Source organism: Mastigoproctus giganteus, chromosome 4, assembly GCF_048544385.1.
Source record: "Mastigoproctus giganteus isolate SK-2022 chromosome 4, ASM4854438v1, whole genome shotgun sequence".
Classification (NCBI taxonomy): Eukaryota; Metazoa; Arthropoda; class Arachnida; order Uropygi; family Thelyphonidae; genus Mastigoproctus; species Mastigoproctus giganteus.
Window position 1 is genome coordinate 224070951 of NC_143578.1, and position 19050 is coordinate 224090000.

General features: G+C 37.0%; 1 protein-coding gene across 1 annotated transcript in view; it reads left to right on the plus strand.

Annotated features, from left to right (window-relative positions):
* The window catches only part of LOC150087437 (ATPase family AAA domain-containing protein 2-like), a 450193-nt gene that overhangs the window by 122267 nt on the left and 308876 nt on the right, over window positions 1-19050 (plus strand). Inside the window, exon 9 of the mRNA XM_090372484.1 lies at window positions 408-549. Coding sequence (XP_090228610.1) covers window positions 408-549 — 142 coding nt within the window. The remainder of the gene's footprint in view (window positions 1-407; window positions 550-19050) is intronic.

A 19050-nucleotide genomic window follows, 5' to 3' on the forward strand; every position in this document is an offset into this window, starting at 1 on the left:
AATGCTAATGTTGATTATGATTTACCTCATGGCGATATTATGCTTTTCATTGTGACTTTTCCAAACTTTATAGTTGGAATGAATTTACTATAATATTATAATGCATTTTAAAATTAACAACCTGAAATTTATTAATCAAGGAAATTGTAAATCTCAATTTATTTAATGTTATTTATGTAAATTGTTTCATTTATGTAATGAAAATTGTGGAAATTTTTCCACAGCATGCCTGTATTTAGTTGAATTGACAGTGCAGAGCATCCAACTAAATGCCAGTGGCAGCTATAGAAAATTTTCTACACTTAGCAACGTTGGCATTTGCCAATTTTTGTTAGCTTAAAAGTGATTTCTCTAATTTTTCCCTTGTACAGCTTCCTCTTCTATATTGATTATTTTTCTATTTGCAGGTAATGTTTGACAGTGTTGGAGGACTTGATAACCATATTGAGTCTTTAAAGGAGATGATTTTGTTCCCATTAATTTATCCTGAAGTGTTTGAAAAATTTAAAATTAATCCTCCACGCGGCGTTCTTTTTCATGGTCCTCCAGGTAAATTTTTTGTTGCATTCTTTGTTCACATACACATTGATATCAAAAGGTTAAAAAATGTTAATAAAAATATTCCACATCTCAAACTCAAAATGCACATTTTTTAATAAATATTTTGGGGAATAAGTGATTTGATATGAAAAAAAAATGTATGCACATTTACACCAAAAAAATTGTTTTATCATACCCAAAAATTTAGTCACAATGGCACAGTTTGTTCCCAGATTTTTGGGCATGGTGGCATGAGTTAGTAAAATCTAAAACATAAGTTATCTGAGAATGCTAATGTGGATTATGATTTCCTGAAGGCAGTACAATAAGCGACAGTTATAGCAATCACATTTTCAAATTGAATTTTGATTCTAATGGCAATTCTAATAAGCAAAAATCAATGAAAATTATCCACAGGCTATAAAAATAAAGATATAAAGCACAAATTTACACTTCATTGCCAAAAGTTTATTACCCATTTAATGATACGTGAAAATCAGAAGAATATTATCCACAGGTTAGCAAAATAAAAATAAATTTATACTTATGTGCATAGCTTAATTAGTATGCATATTTAAGTGTAACACTTTGTAATATGATTATAGTTTAAATATGTAGTCATTTATTTTAGATTGCTTTAAATTATCACTACAAAGTCTACTTATAAATTTTTCAATATTGTATAACAGTCTATATTCACAATCACTTGCACCAGTTTCTTCCAATACTCTCCTGAGGACGGCTATAGCTTCACAAGTTTGCCGTTTTGTAACTGGAATTCGTTCAGATTCATCTTCATTTTCCTACTCCTTGGTGATATTATCGGCAACAGACTGGACAATTTCTTGAACTCTTAAAGCTGTAATAACTTGTAGATCACCATCAGTGTCCACCCAATTATTAAACTCCTGTTCACCCATGTCTTCAGGCTTTTCAGCACGATCAGTATCATGACTTAGTTGACCATCATGAATAATTAATCCACATTTTTTGAAACAGCTGCTAATGTAGGTTTCAGAAACTTTATTCCAGGCACTCATTGTCATACGAAGTTCATCTAGAACAGTTATCTGCTTTGCAATATTGGATGTTGTTCCCAAACCACCATCTGTAGACTGGATTATTCTTCGCCTCATATTCGATCTTAAAAGGTCCTAAAGGTTTTTATTATTCTCTGGTCGAGTGGTTGAATCACTGATGTGGTATTTGAATGTAGAAAAACTAATACAATGTTTTTGAAACTCAACTTTGGATGAGCTGGGCAGTTGTCCAAACCCAACACAATTTTTTTTTTTTTTTTTTGTTTTTCTTATTCGATATCAAATCCCATTTACAAAGATAATCTTCCAAAATCTTACAAAGAAGCTGTCATCCAAGCATTGGCATTATTGGCATATTCAACAAGCAACTGTTTTAACCCTTTAAAACATTTATGCAATTTACTCCTGCCTATAATTGACGGCCTCATCTTGATTATTCCCATCATGTTGCATGTTAAAAGAACTGTAATCCTGTCTGTGATCTCCTTTTCTGTAGACACAGAGGAATTTATAAAAATCATTCAGGGGTCTGAGGTAGCTCTGTACCACAGTGATTTTCAACCGGGGGTGCCGCAACAACATTCCAGGGGTGCCACATCATTTGGATTTAAGTTGCTTAAACTTATTATTTTTTAAAATTTATATATTTATTTCATTATAAAAAGGTGTACGGTATCTTTTTAATTTTGTGGTGACCTATAATTGATGTTTACTTAGTACCTCTATATAAAAAATAAAATTATTATATATATATAGTTATAATTTGTATTATGAAATGTAATTTTGTTTGTAGTTATAATATTGTAATAACTAGCATATAACGTTTTTTTTTTTTTTTTTTTTTAATATTAGCCGTATACAGAGAGAGAGAGAGAGAGAGAATCGGATCTAACATGCAGAAAATTGAGTAGGGGTGCCGCAAAATAAAATAAATTACATAGGGGTGCCGTTATTAAAAAAAAGGTCAAAAACCACTGCTGTAGTGCAACAGTTTCATCAGTATTAAAAATGTCTTCAGGATTATAAGTGCTTAACACAGTTTGCCAAGAGGTTTTGAACCAGTTGTAAGCTGTAGAACCATCAGAATCCTTTTTTCTCCGTGAAGTTTTTTTTTTTTGCAAACAATATGCCTCTCCTTCCATCTTTTCAGCCATCCATCCATCCCTTTAAACTCTTCTTGTAGGTTTTCAACAAAATCATTAGTTTTTTTGAAGAAGAATGCTATGATTGATTAGTGCATTAAATGAGCTGGCCTGTTTGAACCAAACGAACAGAGGTTCATCTGCTGTTTGGCATTTCTCTTTTTGCTTCCTTTTTCTGGTTTCACTAATCATATTAGTATTCTTAGTATTTAATGTGTAATGTGATTTTAATAATTTTGATAAAGATGACTGAGGCACTCCTAATTTTACTGCTGCTTCCTTTGAGACACATTGCTTAAGTAATTTGTCGTATGTATGTTTCTATAATTCGTAACTTATCTTTTACACTCAAATTCACTCTTTCTATTCACTGACTTGTTTTTTGGGTAGTAAAATTTAAAACACAGTAAAAAAGATAAGCATCAATCAATAACAAAGCACACATCACATACACAAATTGGAACTAACACAACATGCGCAAGTGATATATGGACTAAAAAGTTTATGAAGTTTAGATATAGGAATGAAGAGCAGATTCTGAAAATTTATGTTTTTTCTATGTTTGAAGATTTCAGTGAAGGAGAAACAAATTTCACCCTATTAATGCAAAAACATTCAGAATTCCAGGTATCGGTATTGCAAGTGCAATAAGATCAAGTTTGCTACCTGTTTATAACAGATTGTACAAACAAAGAAGCCCAATAAACCAAAAACTGCAAATTGTTTTTATTGTTTTATGGTTGTGACCTCCAGAAATGTGATCTAGAAAAATATCACAGTGGCGTTCAAAATTGATTCTAATAAATGAAGAAAGTGTAGTGCATTTTATTGATTTGAATTGGTTCTCTGAAATTTGATTCTATAAAGCTGCTGATTCTAATACCAGTGATCACTATAACTGATACTTACTATATATGCTTTACATTGTTTTTTATGCAATGAAAACAGAGGTTGGGGGTGAGTAATGAAGACATAACGTAATTGGAGTTACGTTAGCTCCAATGGATTAACTGTAGGAGATTAAATCAGTGTCTAAGTAGACAAATTTATGTTTCCTTAAGCTGTGTAAACTACCTTGTAAATTTAATTCCTGTAATTTTATGAAATTAATTTTTACAGTGTTTTGTAAATTTAAGCCTCCTTTTCTAAAATATTTCTGCTAAGTTACATTCTTTTTGGTAACTTTGGTAAGATAATTTTTAACTGCTGTGATATTTTGTTAATTTAATATTTTTTGTAATATTTGCTAAGTTCAAATCTTACCTAAATAATAGTTATTACAAGATCCACTTTCAGTACTTCATCCAAGTATATCGTGACCCAGAAATGGCCACGGGCATTTCCAGTGTGAGTCACGAGTTTGTTATTTGTATAGCCCGTGGCATATATTCTAAGGTTGCTTTATTAAACAAACCAAGCTCAGTTTTTTTTGGAACTGATGTAAGGAGTGTGCTAACCTCAAATTAAAACTTGTTTTGTTATTAGTTGAATTTGAATTACTGAAGAAACAAGTGCTTGCCAGAGAAAAATATAACCTGGAATTCACCATGAAATCAAGTATCTAGTGACCTGCCAAGTGATCTCTCCTCTTCCTCCTGAGGGTCCCTGAATAGAATAAATGCATTCTGCTCTGGTTCAAGAAGATTTAGTTTTATTGGGAGACTATTGTTATTTGGGAGACTATTTTTATTGGGAGACTGGGGCAACAGGAAATATTTTTTGTAATAAGGATAGGTGGTCTAGAACAGGGATGTTTTTCAGGAGGAGTGACAATTGCTGATGTTACCAACAGATTATCAGATTTAAAGGAGGGGGGGGTAAAGAGATCACTTTTATTCATGTAAGAACTAATGATATATTAAATGAACATGAGCTGACAATTTGTTGGTTAAATATAGGACCATGCTGAAAAAAAAATGCCACGATTTAGGCCAGAGTCTATATGTGTTTGCAGTTTTGTTCAAGAACAGTAGGAGGAACTATAAATTGAAATGTGTAGATTAACCTTTATGGATTAACTCTAGACATGAGGGACTATGCAATGCTTTGTGGGGGGAGGGGGTTCCTTTTACCTACACATGTGGCATGGACTGCATGTGTTGGTAAAAGGAATCTGTTTTGTAGTGGCTGGATTCATTTGAACAAAAGTTCAGGGGAAACTGCTAATTGGTGGGGGTGGAAGACATGGGTAATATAAACATGCAGCCCAATCTCAAGTGTCTGATGATATGGATCAAAGGGATGCTTGCACATGTCTCAAGAATTTTTGTTTGTTGCTGCAATAGCCAATGTTGGCAAGATGTCCCAAGAATAGTGATGTTTCAAAGAAATGGGAGGTTCATGCTGTAGAAACAAGCTTAAATAACTTCAAGTGGCCAGTCGGGATAGTAAACTATAGAAGAATATTTACCCTTAATTATGTCTACAGTAATGTTAGGAATATTGTTAATAAAATGAGTGAATTTGAATTTCTGATTAGAACAACTAATGCTGACATAATAGTGTCATCCAGAAATAGGAGATGGCTAATGAGTTATACTGAGATATGTACAATGTTTTTAGGAAGGATAGGGGAGATAGAAGAGGTGGTTGAGTCATGCTTATCAAAAGCAGCCCAAGTGAAATTAGAGATTTCACAAGTTCAGAAGTTACACCTCCCAGCATAGAACCTGTGTGGTGTGAGTTACTTGAAAACAAAGGTATAATGAGAGTGGGAGTAATCTACAGACCAGATGATTGCGAGAGTATGATGAGAGTCTCTACACGCAGATGAAATGGGTAAACAAGTGTGAATGTCTTATTAGGTAACTCACCACTCGGAATAAAATTTTTAAATAAATTAAATTATTACTATTTGTAACAGCATGTTAGAGAAAATTCTAGGGGTGAGAATATTCTTAACCTCATCATTACTCATGAATCAGATGATATCACAGGGCTTAAAGTACAAGAACCATTAGCAGGTAGTGATCATGCAATTGTTAGTTGCAAGATGAAGAAAGATGTTGCAGTAGTTAAGGTAAAGGCATGGATTTTAATTTCAGAAGAGGGGACTATGACAGTTAAGGGCAATATATGCCATCTTTTACTTGATTGGATTGCAGAGGGAGGGCAAATACAATTCAATTATGGAATGTCTTTAAAGCAATAATCACAGAGGCCATGAAAGCATATCTTTCTATACATTAAAATAATTTTTCTCCTAATGATATTTATTCAGCCAATGGGAGAAGAGAGAGAGAGAGAGAGATGCAGGTTACGTGGTAATACATAACAAATCCAAAAATACGTAACAGAAGCTTGTTTTACAGGCATAAAACAAACTTCTGTTTATCGTGGTCATGCGCTATGTTTATCTAACATGACCATGCGGTACCATTCTTGATTTCCACATGTAACATATTTACTTAAATAAACTAAATGCAACAAGGCATAATATTTTAAGTGCTTAAGATTTATATCAATATAATATTTAATATAATTTAATCAATATAATATTATTAATATAATATAATCAATATAATATTATTAATATAATATATAATATCAATATAATAGGTACATCATAGACAACTCTTAAAGAAAAGCTATGATCGCAGTGTGAAAGGCACCCGCCGATGAAAAGCCAACTAGCTTTGAAACAGTGCCGTCTGGGTGGTGATGCCCATCGAGAATAAGTGACAGTAGTTTTCTCTATTAGTGAAGCGTTACTTATTCAAGGTAGTGCAATACAAGGTGACTTATTGTAAAGGATGAGCACAATATGAGATACAGATGAAATGATGCCTTTCACACTACGATCATAGTTTTTCTTTAAAAGAGTTGTCTATGGTGACACCGATATTATATATAGTAACGTATTTATGTATTCATAGCTGAGGAAGAGACACACATAGAGTCGAAAGCTTCTGTAAGTATTTTATTTTATTAAAAGAAGCGAGCAGGGGGCAAAGCCCCCTAGTACACCATTAAAAAGATATCACACGAGGAGGATGCCAAGATGGATCCATACAGAACTGGCCAGTTGAATAGAGTAGAAAAAGATAGCATGGGAAAGTTGTTGTGTGTAATGACACATAGGTTGTTAGGGCCGTATTGTGTCTTTCTAATGGTGAATATAAAATAGTAACTTCACCGTAATACCTGTTATATTTTATGGTATATTCCTGGTGTATTTTGTGGTTAGAGGAAAGTAAATAGTTCTTTTTTATTAGGACAGAATCTGCAATAAATTTATTGATGACTGTATAGTTTTTTTCCTGGATAACCTCTCCAGATTAGTGACAAGCTACAATAGCAATATATTGTTAATCTATTGTTAATATATTGCTATTGTAACATGCTACGGATAATATGCTTATAATCTGTATACGGAGTTTGAAAAGTCTGCAAAAGAGTAGTAAATGGTTGTTTTGGCTGCAAGATCTGCTCTTTCATTTCCTGTTATTCCACAATGTCCTGGATCCAGCAGAATTAGAATTAACATTAGCAAGGGCACATGATGCAAGAAGGCACGCTTATATAGTATCAGCCAAAACACACACACACACACACACACACACACACCCTTCTCATTTCACCCATCCACTCACTCCAAATGTTTGTCTAGTTCTGCCTTGAATCTGTTTAAGCTATCAACTTCTACAACGACAGATGGAAGTTTGTTCCAGCAATCAACCACCACTGGCTAAAAGCAAACTTCTGCAAATCTGTCTTACCTCAATTTGAATTTATGCCCTCTCAAGTGATTATTCTGAGCAAGAGGAAGAATCCCATCAGCATTGAGCATGCTCAAACCATTCAAGGCCTTATGCACCTCAATCAGATCACCTTGCAGGTGACTAGTCTCCAGATGCTGTAATTTGTAAAACTTAAGCCTTTTTTCTTAAGAGCAACCCTTTGTTCCATTCACTAATCTTGTTGCCATTCTCTGTACTTGTTCCGCCAGCTCTACATCCTTCTTAAAATGAGGCTCCAGACCTGTATACAGTACTCAAGTTGTGGCCTGACCATTGCCTTATACAAGGGGATAATCACCTCCTTATCCTTGCTAGAAAAATTCCTGTATATATCATTGACAAGACACCATGAGCTACTCTTGCAGACTCTCTGCACTGCTCAGAAAACTTCATATCTGCCTGCCCAATTACCCCCCCCCCAGGTCCTTTTCACTCTCTACCACTGTCAATGTAGTACCACAGAGTTGATACATTACTCTGGGGTTACTGCTTCCCATATGCAGTACTTTACATTTGTCAATGATAAACTTCAGTTGCCTCCTCTCAGCCCATCTGCTCAACTTTTCTAGATACTGTTGCAATAGTGTACTGTCATTAGTGTCATTAACAACCCTGCCAACCTTTGTATCGTCTGCAAACTTGGACATTAAGCCTAATATACCATTATCAATATCATTAATGAATACAGAAAGCTACAATGGACTCAACGCTGAACCCCGAGGGACTCCACTAATAACATTAGTTCATGAAGAGTAGTGTCCATTGATTACCACTCTCTGTCTTCTCCCACTCAACCATCCCTTTATCCATAGCAGCAATTTGCCTCCAATGCCACACTGCTCCAATTTGTGCAACAGTATCAAAAGCCAAAGATCCAAATACAGGAACTCCCCAACTTAGGTAATACTCGAGTTATGGAAATTTGACTTTATGTAAGTTTTTGCTGGCCGGTGCAAACTTAAAAAAATCGGGGAAACATATTTTGTTGGAATAAATGGAGGTATCGTGAAAATATCGTAATGTGAACCCAATAACACATTGGTGGTTGTTTTTTTTGTAATTTGTTCCAAGTCCTTCGAAGTTTCAAATTACACTATGTTACTACGCTATTTATCTCTCTAAGAGGTCATATTTATAACGAAAATTGCACTACACTTTTATCGTTATGATATGTTTCCATTAAAGAATCAATTTTGAATGCCTTTGTGATATTTTTCTAAGGCACTTTTTGGAGGTCACGGCCACTATAACAATAAAAAAAAACAATTTGCATTTGCATTTTTCGGTTTATTGGACTTTTCTTTTAGTGCATCTAATTATAAACAGATAGTAAACTCGATCTTATTGCATTTGTGATAATACCAATAACTGGAATTGTGTGGGTTTCATATCCAGAGAGAGAGAGATGGCAATGGCATTTCGTGAAATTGCATCTGCAATGGCGAGGTTTGAGAAGATGGATCCTGACAGCAAACGATTCTTAAAAGTTAACAGAGGGGTGAATGATATGCTTGCTTACTTGCCTGCTACAAAGAAATCTACAATGAAAAGAAAACAGCCACCATCCAGTCATCCATTAATATGTTCTTTTCGTAAGGTTGAGCGGCTGACCCCTTCTTAATCTACAGAGCCCTCATCCTCTGCAGCGCCATACTTATCAGCTGAAGATGTCGATTCTGGCAACGATGCCCGAGAGGTAAAACTGACTTTATGCTTGTCTCCTCTCTTTTTTTGTAATTTTATAATTTTGAAATTTTTAAATTGCACGCTTTTTAAATTTTTCCTGTACATGAGATAAAAAATTGAATAAATACAATAAATAATTCTGTTCACATGTTCGGCGAACATTTATTTTTTGATTCAATCAATTCAGCGAGCACAGTTGCGAGTGCTGCGCAAGCACGAGAGTAATTCCGACTTGCATAAAATACCACTTGCGTAGCTTTCCCTGGAACGCAACCCTTATGTAAGTTGGGGAGTTCATGTGTATGATATCAAAATTATTCTTTGTAACTACATCATAGTATCCAATCAGATTGGTCAGACAAGACTTCCCCTTAACGAACCCATGCTGTGTCCGAGCTATAACTGAAGTCTTGTCTAGTCTTCCATTGCCTCCATTAATTTCCCTGGAACAGGAAATTAAACTAACAGGTCTGTAATTACTTGTGTCTCCCTTTGATCCTCCTTTGTGGATTGGGGTCACATTTGCACATCTCCAGTCCATGGAAGGACATCCCCTGAGTCCAAGAAAGCTCTCATAATTATGGCTAAGGGTTTGCTTACTTCCTTTGCTGCTTCCTTTAATATAACTGGATAGATTCCATCCACCCCAGGTGCCTTTCTTATGTTTATATTCAACAATTTATCCTCCACTTTACTCTCAGTTATTACAAGATTATCCCAACAATATCTGCCTTTGATGTCTTGACTAGCACTTCAAGCCCATCAAATGTATTAACTATACTCCTATCATTGGTGTTCATGCAGTTATACATGCACTTGTTTCTACTCTTGGTTACCCTAACACAGCCCATGTATTTACTTGTTCCACTATGACTCCCACCAGTCCTGGAAATCCCCCTTGCCTTGCTTTCCAGGCTGCTGCTCAATTGCATTTCAGTAGAAGCAGTGGAACAATCACTTTCACCTCTGCTAGCGGCTACTGTTAATCTGTTAGTCCACGTATTCCCCCAGGCTAGCAGTTTTCCGACCCACCTAATTCTGCCTCGATAGCATTAGCAAATATGCTTGCACCCTTTCAATTTAAGTGTATCCCTGTAGAAACATTCTTCTTAACAAGCACAGACCAGGCTGAGAAAAATTCTACCCCTTGAGCCTTGCACAGTCTCTCCAGGGCCGAATTGATTGACAAGGTTCTCATCATATATGTCCGCCCCTATTGTGTCTGGGCAGAATTTCAGACACTTTCAAATTCAACTCTAACTCGTGGCTTTTTTTCAACATTGTCCTGTACTTGTTAAGTAATTCCGCTGGTCTTCTACTCTTAATATCATTAGTGCCGATGTGTACAACAATATCACCTTTGTGCCCTTAAAAGATGATATCTGCTCTACAACATCATCAACCTTTGCCCCTGGCAGATGTACCCTGGTCCGGTTCCACTCATCCTTTTTGCATAATATGTTCCCCGTTTCCCTGACAATAGAGTCACCGACAACAACTAGTTCCTTTGGAACCAGCGCATTCTGCCTTGGGTACCGCTGTGTTGTGTGATGTTCAAGTGCAAGCTCTGGCATTGATGTGGACAGCTGAGAGCTTGATGGACCCTCAATTTAAATCCTTTGAGGGCATCCACCCTGTCCTTAAAGCTCTCATATAGGCTCATAACAATGCTGAGTTGTCGCCTGATTTCCTCACACTCCTTACATTGTGTGCACTCGAAGACATTTCCCCTGGCAATATCATGTCCCGTTCCTGATTGCTCCGCAAACATCAAACTAGCATTGCATTTCAAAAGGCTGTGATTCAGAGGACAACTGTCTCCCCCCCCCTTGCAGAGTCATACACTGGAGAGCCATAGTCCAAGCGAGACCTGATGATATCTCTATAAAGATGGATCAAGGTATGTTGATCAGCACTCCATGACATGGATGACACACACCAGAGGATATTTAACTTCTTCAAACAGATAGTTCGAAGATTGGCCACATGGGCTTGAAAGTCCAGTTTCCTATCCAGTACTAGACCAAGAACACGGACAGTGTGGGCAAGAGGAATTCAAACGTTATTGATCTTTAGCTCAGGATCAGGATGAAGTTACCGTAATTTGCAGAAGTTAGTAGTGGTGGATTTTTGCTGAGCAAGATGGTATCCATTACTTAAGGTCCAAGATTCTATTCTGAAGAGCAATCTGTAACTGTCTTTCAACAGTATTCATACTTTGTGACTGGCAGGATATGGTGAGATCATTTGCATAGATGTATAATTGAATGGTTTTTGGAAGATCTTTCAATATGTTGTTAACCCGAATCACAACTAGAGTAGCACTCAGTATGAAACCCTGTGGGACATCCTCTTCTTGAATGTATGGAAAAGTTACAGAGCAATAAAAAGTACTGAAGCCTACAAGTACAAGTTGATCTGTAACAGTACCACGCATAAGGTTAGGAAGGCAAAGGCGAGCGTGAGAAAGCACTGACTAGGAGAGCAAAGAATGGGAACAAGAAATTTTTCATGTATGTGAATACTAAGAAGAAAAACCCAACTAATGAATTGAATAGGTACTTTGCATTGGTATTTACTGAAGAAAGACCGTGCTGAGGCGGGACTGTGCAAGTGAGTTTGAGCTATATGAAATTAGTGATTTCAAAATTGCTCATCACCCTTTATTAGAAAAGTTTCGAGCATAAAGGCAAGTAAGTCTCCCAGAATTGATAGCATTTACCCAGTAATTTTGAAGGAGATGGCCAGAGAGTTTATTGAACCAGTGAGGTTAATTAAAAGGGCATCATTAGACTAAGGAGAGATTCCTTTGGATTGGAGAAGTGCCGGAATATCGCAAATTTGTAAAGGTGTGTCTAAGAGTGAAGTCTGTAACTAGAGACTGATTAATGTGGTAGGGAAAGTCATAGAAGCTCTGATTAACAGTACAATTTGGGGATGTTTAGAAAAAATGGCATTTGAAAAGACACACAACATGATTTTTTAAGAGGAAAATCATGTTTAACTAGCTTATTAAGCTATTTTGACCAGTTATTCATGAGCTTGATGTAGGGAACAATTTTGACATTGATTATTTAGATTTTAACAAAGTATTTGACAGTCCCTCGTGAGAGCTTACAGTATAAACTGGAACATGTTGGGATTACTGAAAAGATTCTAAGATGGGCTGCAGGGCAGAAGCAAACAGTTGTGATCAATGAATATTCAGATTGGTGTAACGTCAGAAGGTGGAGTCCCTCAAGCATTGGTTCTTAGACCACTGTTTTCTGATTTTCATTAATGACATTGACGAAGAGAAAAAGGGCATGATGTGAAGATTGAGAGAGTCGTTAAAGACGAATGCTAAGCAGTGATCCTTAAGGTGACTTGACAGGCCTTAAGGATGGTCAGAAAAGTGGCAGCCAGCTATGTTTTAATGCAGCAAAATGTAAGGTCTTACATTTGAGGAATAGCAACCCCAAAATAAATTATACACTTGGCGGAGTTGAATTAAAAACTCTAGAGGAAGAAAGGGATCTGGGGAGTTACAATATGGGCTGACATAAAGTTTTCTGAGCAATGTAAACTCAGATGTCCAGAAAAGCCCATGGTGTACTATCGATGATTTAGCGAACATTGTCCTGTGAGAGAGGTAGGTCATAATTCCACTGTATAAGGCAATTGTAATAACGCATTTGGAATACTGTGTCCAAGTATGGAGACCTTATTTGGACACAGTATTCCAAATGTTAAAAGAAATTCAAAGGATAGTTACCTACATGACAAGAGAAGTGCGTAATTTGTATTTTCTTATCTACTTTTTTTTTTTTTTTTTGGCCAGTGGAGCAAAAGTGTGACTTTCTTGCACTGCATGCACTATAATAATATAGTAACACATATATACACATATATAAACACATAATTTAGATATTCATATATTACACTGTTTATTAATATTACTATAATTTAAATTGAGGAAGGATGGTTTCAGGATAGATGTATGGAAATTAGCCAGTGGGTAGGTTGAAGAAATTCAAGCAGGGCTAGACAAAATTGTGAGGGGGGGGAGCAAGATCAGGCAATATGGGAAGTATTGGCTTTTTATTTTTTATATAGGGTGATTCAAAAAGGACTTTACAACATCGTAAGTGTATAGAAATTTATTCAGGAGACAATTTATTGAACTGTCATATTGTAGCAAAAAACATAAAATTTTACTGACGTAGTACCAAATTCCATCACTGTGAATGCCAGCAGCTTGCATTTCAAAAATGGCTACTTTCACAGGAGCGGAGCGTGCTCGGTGTGTGTTTTGGTTTGAAGAAACGAAATATGCGAAAATGGTGCAATGAAATTTTCACACCAAATATGGAAAGGAGCTCCCAGTAGACCTACAATGTACTCGTGGCACAAGAATTTTGTTGAGATAGGTTGACCTACCACGTACTCATGGCACAAGAATTTTGTTGAGATAGGTTGTTCTGTTCACCATGACAAATCTCTAGGATGCCCACATGTTTCTGATACTGTCGTGGAAAAGGTGAGGGAGTGGTTTGTTCGGAGTCCTGTGAAATCAATGTGATGCGCGTCCCGTGAGACTGGCATTCCACAACCGACAATTTGACGTGTGTTACGAAGACATTTACACTTGCAGCCATACTGGTTTACCATGGTGCAACAAATTACTCACTCAGATAAGGCTGCTCATCAGGAATTCTGTGCAGACATGGTGTTACATCTGATAGAGGAAGACGAGACATTACTGGACAACATAACCTTTAGTAATGAGTTAACATTTCATGTTAGTGGTAGGGTTAACACCCACAACTGCAGGATTTGGGCTAGCAAAAACCCGTGTGCATGTCTGGAACATGTTCATGACAGTCCAAAGGTGAATGTCTTTTGCACCCTCAGCAAAGTAAAAGTTTACGGACCCTTCTTTTTCCATGAGACAACCATCAACAGTATTGTATATCTAGATATGCTGGAAAATTTTCTCATTCCACAGTTTGACGAAGATGACCACGAAGGATGCTTTCACTTCAGCAAGACGAAGGTAAGGGAATTCCTCAATAACCGTTTCCCAGGTTGGTGGATTGGTCGAGCAGAGCCGTTAGCATTGCCACCTCGTTCCCCAGATTTGGCACCTCTAGACTTTTTTCTGTGGGATTTCATTAAATATCAAGTGTTTGGTCCATCCTTATCTACCAATCTTGCCGAGCTCAAAACTAAAATCACCACTGCAGTTATGGAAGTTACCCCTGATATGTTACCTCAATTTTTCTAGCTTGTAAAGTATATAAAGAAGTTATTATCCCAGTATATAAGGCAATGGTCACATCACATCTTGAGTACTGCATACAGGTCTGCAGGCCTCATTTTACAAAGATAGTTCTGATGGAACAAGAACAGAGAAGCACACTGAGATTGATGAGTGGAACAAAAGGGTGTTCTTACTGAGATAGGCTTCAGTTCTGCAGATTGCAGCATCTGGAGACTAGGCACCCATGAGGTGATATGATTTAGGTATTTAAGGCTTTGAATAGATTGAGCCAGCTCAATGTTGATGGGATTTTTCCTTTTACATAGGCTACACACATTGAGGAAATGATTGAGGATTGAGGAAACGTACAGATTGAGGAAAGAAAGTTGCAGAATAGATGTATGGAAGTTTGCCTTTATCCACTGGGCAGTTGATTGCTGGAGCAATTTTTTTTTTTTTTTTTGACGGATTCTGTATAAACTTGCTTTCTTACATCATTTGTAACTGTAATGTTGTCTAGACAGCAAGTTGTTGTTATGAACAAAATGTTTGCTCAACATTTTTGTCGAGGACAAAGTCTTCAGCAGTATCTTTTTTGAAGCAATCAAAATCAGTTTGTCTAATAGAATATCCACAGACAGAAAAATGTAACGTAAGCTAATCTTTAAAAGCATATTATACTAATATGCTTTTAAAGTTCCCAATCCTTTAGCTATATTTATTGTAATTAGCATTAGCAAGGGCACATGATGCAAGAAAGCAACCTTATATAGCATCAGCCAAAAAAAAAAACCACACACACACACACACACACCCTTCTCATTTCAGCCATCCACTCGCTCCAAATGTTTGTCTAGTTCTGCCTTGAATCTGTTTAATCTATCAACTTCTATGACAGATGGAAGTTTGTTCCAGCAATCAACCACCCGCTGGCTAAAGGCGAACTTCCACACATCTATCCTACAACAGTTTTCCTCAATTTGAAGTTATCTCCTCTCGGGCGATTATTCTGAGCAAGAGGAAAAATTCCATCAGTATTGAGCATGCTCAAACCATTCAAGGCTTTATACACCTCAATCATATCACCTCGCAGGTGCCTAGTCTCCAGATGCTGTAATTTGTAAAACTTAAGCCTTTCTTCGTAAGAGCAACCCTTTTGTTCAATTCACTAATTCCCTTGTTGCACTTCTTTGTAATCGTTCCAACAGCTCTACATCTTTCTTAAAATGAGGCCTCCAGACCTGTATATGGTACTCAAGGTGTGGCCTGACCATTGCCTTATACAAGGGGATAAACACCTCCTTATCCCTACTAGAAAAATTCCTGTATATCATTGACAAGACACCATGAGCTACTCTTGCAGACTGTCTGTACTGCTCAGAGAACTTCATATCTGACTGCACAATTACCTCCAGATCTTTATCATTCTCTACCACCCTCAGTGTAGTACCTCACAATTGATACATTACTCTGGGGTTACTGTTACTCATATGCAGTACTTTACATTTATCAATGATAAACTTCAGTTGTCACCTCTCAGCCCATCTGCTCAACTTTTCTGGATCCTGTTGCAGTAGTGTACTGTCATTAGTGTCATTAACAACCCTGCCAATCTTCGTATCGTCTGCAAACTTGGACATTAAGCCTGATATACCATCATCAGTGTCATTAATGAATACAGAAAACAACAATGAACACTCAGGGACTCCACTAATAACATTAATCCACGAAGAGCAGTGTCCATTGGTTACCACTCTGTCTTCTCCCACTCGACCATCCCTTTATCCATAGCAGCAATTTTCCTCCAATGCCACACTGCTCTAATTTGTGCAGCAGTCTTCCATGTGCAACAGTATCAAAGGCTTCCTGAAATCCAAGTGTATGATATCAAAATTATTTTTGGCATTCAGTACCATTTTGACTACATCATAGTACCCAATCAAATAGGTCAGCCAAGGCTTCTCCTTAACAAACCCTAGTACCTTTGTGACTACATCATAATACCCAATGAAATACATCAGCCAAGACTTCCCCTTAACAAACCCATGCTGTGTCCAAGCTATAACTGAAGTATTGTGTCTAGATGATCTTGCAATGCTTTTTTAACCAGTGCCTCCATTAATTTCCCTGGAACAGAAATTAAACTAACAGGTCTGTAATTACCTGTGTCTCCTTTGATCCTCCTTTATGGATTGGGGTTACATTTGCACATCTCCAGTCCATGGGTATCTCCCCAGAGTCCAAGGAAGCTCTCATAATTATGGCTAAGGGTTTGCTTACTTCCTTTGCTGCTGCCTTTATATAACTGGATAGATCCCATCCACTCCAGGTGCCTTTCTTATGTTTATCTTCAACAATTTCTCCTGCTCTTTACTGTCAGTTATTACAAGATTATCTAGCTTACTGCCAGAGTTCAATACACCTCTGGTATTCCCTTCCCTGAATAACTCCTCATGTGTGAATGTAGATGCAAAATATTCATTTAATTTTTTAGCTACCTGAGCAGGATCATCAACAGTTGAACCATCAATATCCACTGGACCAATCTGATTCATCCACTTCCTTCTAGAGTTTACATAAGTAAAGAACTCTTTGCTGTTTTTCTTTGCATCCTTTGCCAAAAATTTCTCGTAATCTGCCTGACCTGGTTACAGACCAGTTTATATCTATCATAGGCTTCTGTGTCACCTGTTAATTTATATGTATCCCATGCATTTTTCTTCTCTGCCACAAGTCTAATTAGTTCACATGACATCCATTTAGGCCTAAATCTTGAACAATATTTCTTAGTTGGTAGGAAAAGCCTAGTAGCTTCCAAGATTAATTCTTTTAATGCTTCCCATTTTGAATTTGCTGTTGGTCCCACTGTATAGAATTTAAATACTGTCTTAGACCACTGTAGTCACCTTTACGAAAGAAAAAACCCTTTGCTTTACACCTGATGGTAGTTACCTCTTTGAGTAAATCCCACTTCAGCACACTGTGATCACTGCCACCTAATGGTTCCTTTATCTGCAGATTCTTAATGCATGAAGAATCACTACCGATAATCACATCAAGAGTAGTACTCCCTCTAGTTGCTTCCCCAACATGCTGCTGTAGAAAACAATCATCCAATAAATCCACAAAAGCCTTGCTAGTGTGTGAGTAACCAACCTACAAATTCCAGTCAATCTCTGGGAAATTAAAATCCCCATTATGCTGGCCCACTCTCTTTCTCTGCACAATTGCTCATTATACTCATCAGATTCATTAGACGTATAACATACACCTACTCTCTTTTTTCCTTTCCCAGTGCTTATGTCACACCAAACAGACTCAACATTGCATTGTCCACCAACATCAAATGGATGCACTTCCTTAGATTTTGTTTCTTAACTAATAGCATAACCCCTTCTCCCTTCCTATCCTCTCTACACATTGTAATCCCCAAATTCCGCTTCTGCACTGCTTATGTCTGTGTGAGACCATGTCTCTGGTATCCCAACTATATCTGCCTTTAATGTGTTGACTAGCACTTCAAGCACATCAAATTTATTAACTATACTCCTATCATTGGCCAGACAAGTGTAGTGTAAGGTTAGTGTGTGTGTGTGTGTGTGTGTGTTGTTTTGTTTGTGCTGGCTGCTTGGCTACTCAGAAGCAGCAATCACCCCCGAAAGGTGCTTCTGAGTACTTGTCCACACTATGGGAAGATGGACCAGTTCCAGTAAGTAGGTTCTCATTTATGAGACGACAAACAAACCCCCCCCCCCCTGGGAGCCCACTCCAGAGGAGAAAGGAAATGGAAAAGGAAAGGGGGGGAGAATTAAAAAACAATAACACATGTAATAAGAAATGGGAATAAAAATAAAATAATTAAAAAAAGGGAGAAAGTAGAGCTTAAAATTCTTAACACTTTCCTTCACTGAACTCCTATGCACTGTCTTTATAAACTCTAGACCTATCCAAAGCCATTCATGTCAGCAGAAATTTTTGCCTTTTAAACACCTGATTGGCAAACACAGAAGCGCATTTAGATTAAAGGAACTTTCAATAAGTTTAGTCTCTTGGCCAGAAGAAATTGTTCCCATCGTAGTTTAAAATTCTGTCCTGATGTCCAAATATTGTGACAGTCATACAAAACATGGCTCCAACTTTGGCCTCTCCACCAAAACAGTGAGGTGTATTGCTCAGCCGAATTTAAACAGTTTATGATTTAACAAACCATGTCCTATAAGAATATAAGAGCTGAACATGCTCATAGAGAACCACATAGTTGTTCTTGTATCCATTAAATAAGAAACCCGAGGAATAAATTTTTTACTCACTAATCCAGCTTTGGATGTATCCCATCTGTCCTACCATTTGTTCACCAACTAATTCCAACATCTTACGCTCTCTTATCATGTTGTGTGTCAATCTCAATCCCCATAAATGCAGTTGGAGTCTGTTTACAGATGTAAAAGCATATCCCTCGAAATACTAAGTAAAAGTCAAATGGTAACACTCTAGCTAATACCTGCAAAGCAGCCATTGTTGGAATGACATGAATTTTATTCGAAATCTAACAATTACTGCCCTATGGTACTATGCACCAGCAACATAGGTAACCATAGGGAGGAAGAATGCAGAATAGTATAACTTCAAAGTTTTTCTCGGCAATCCCCACTCTGTTTTTG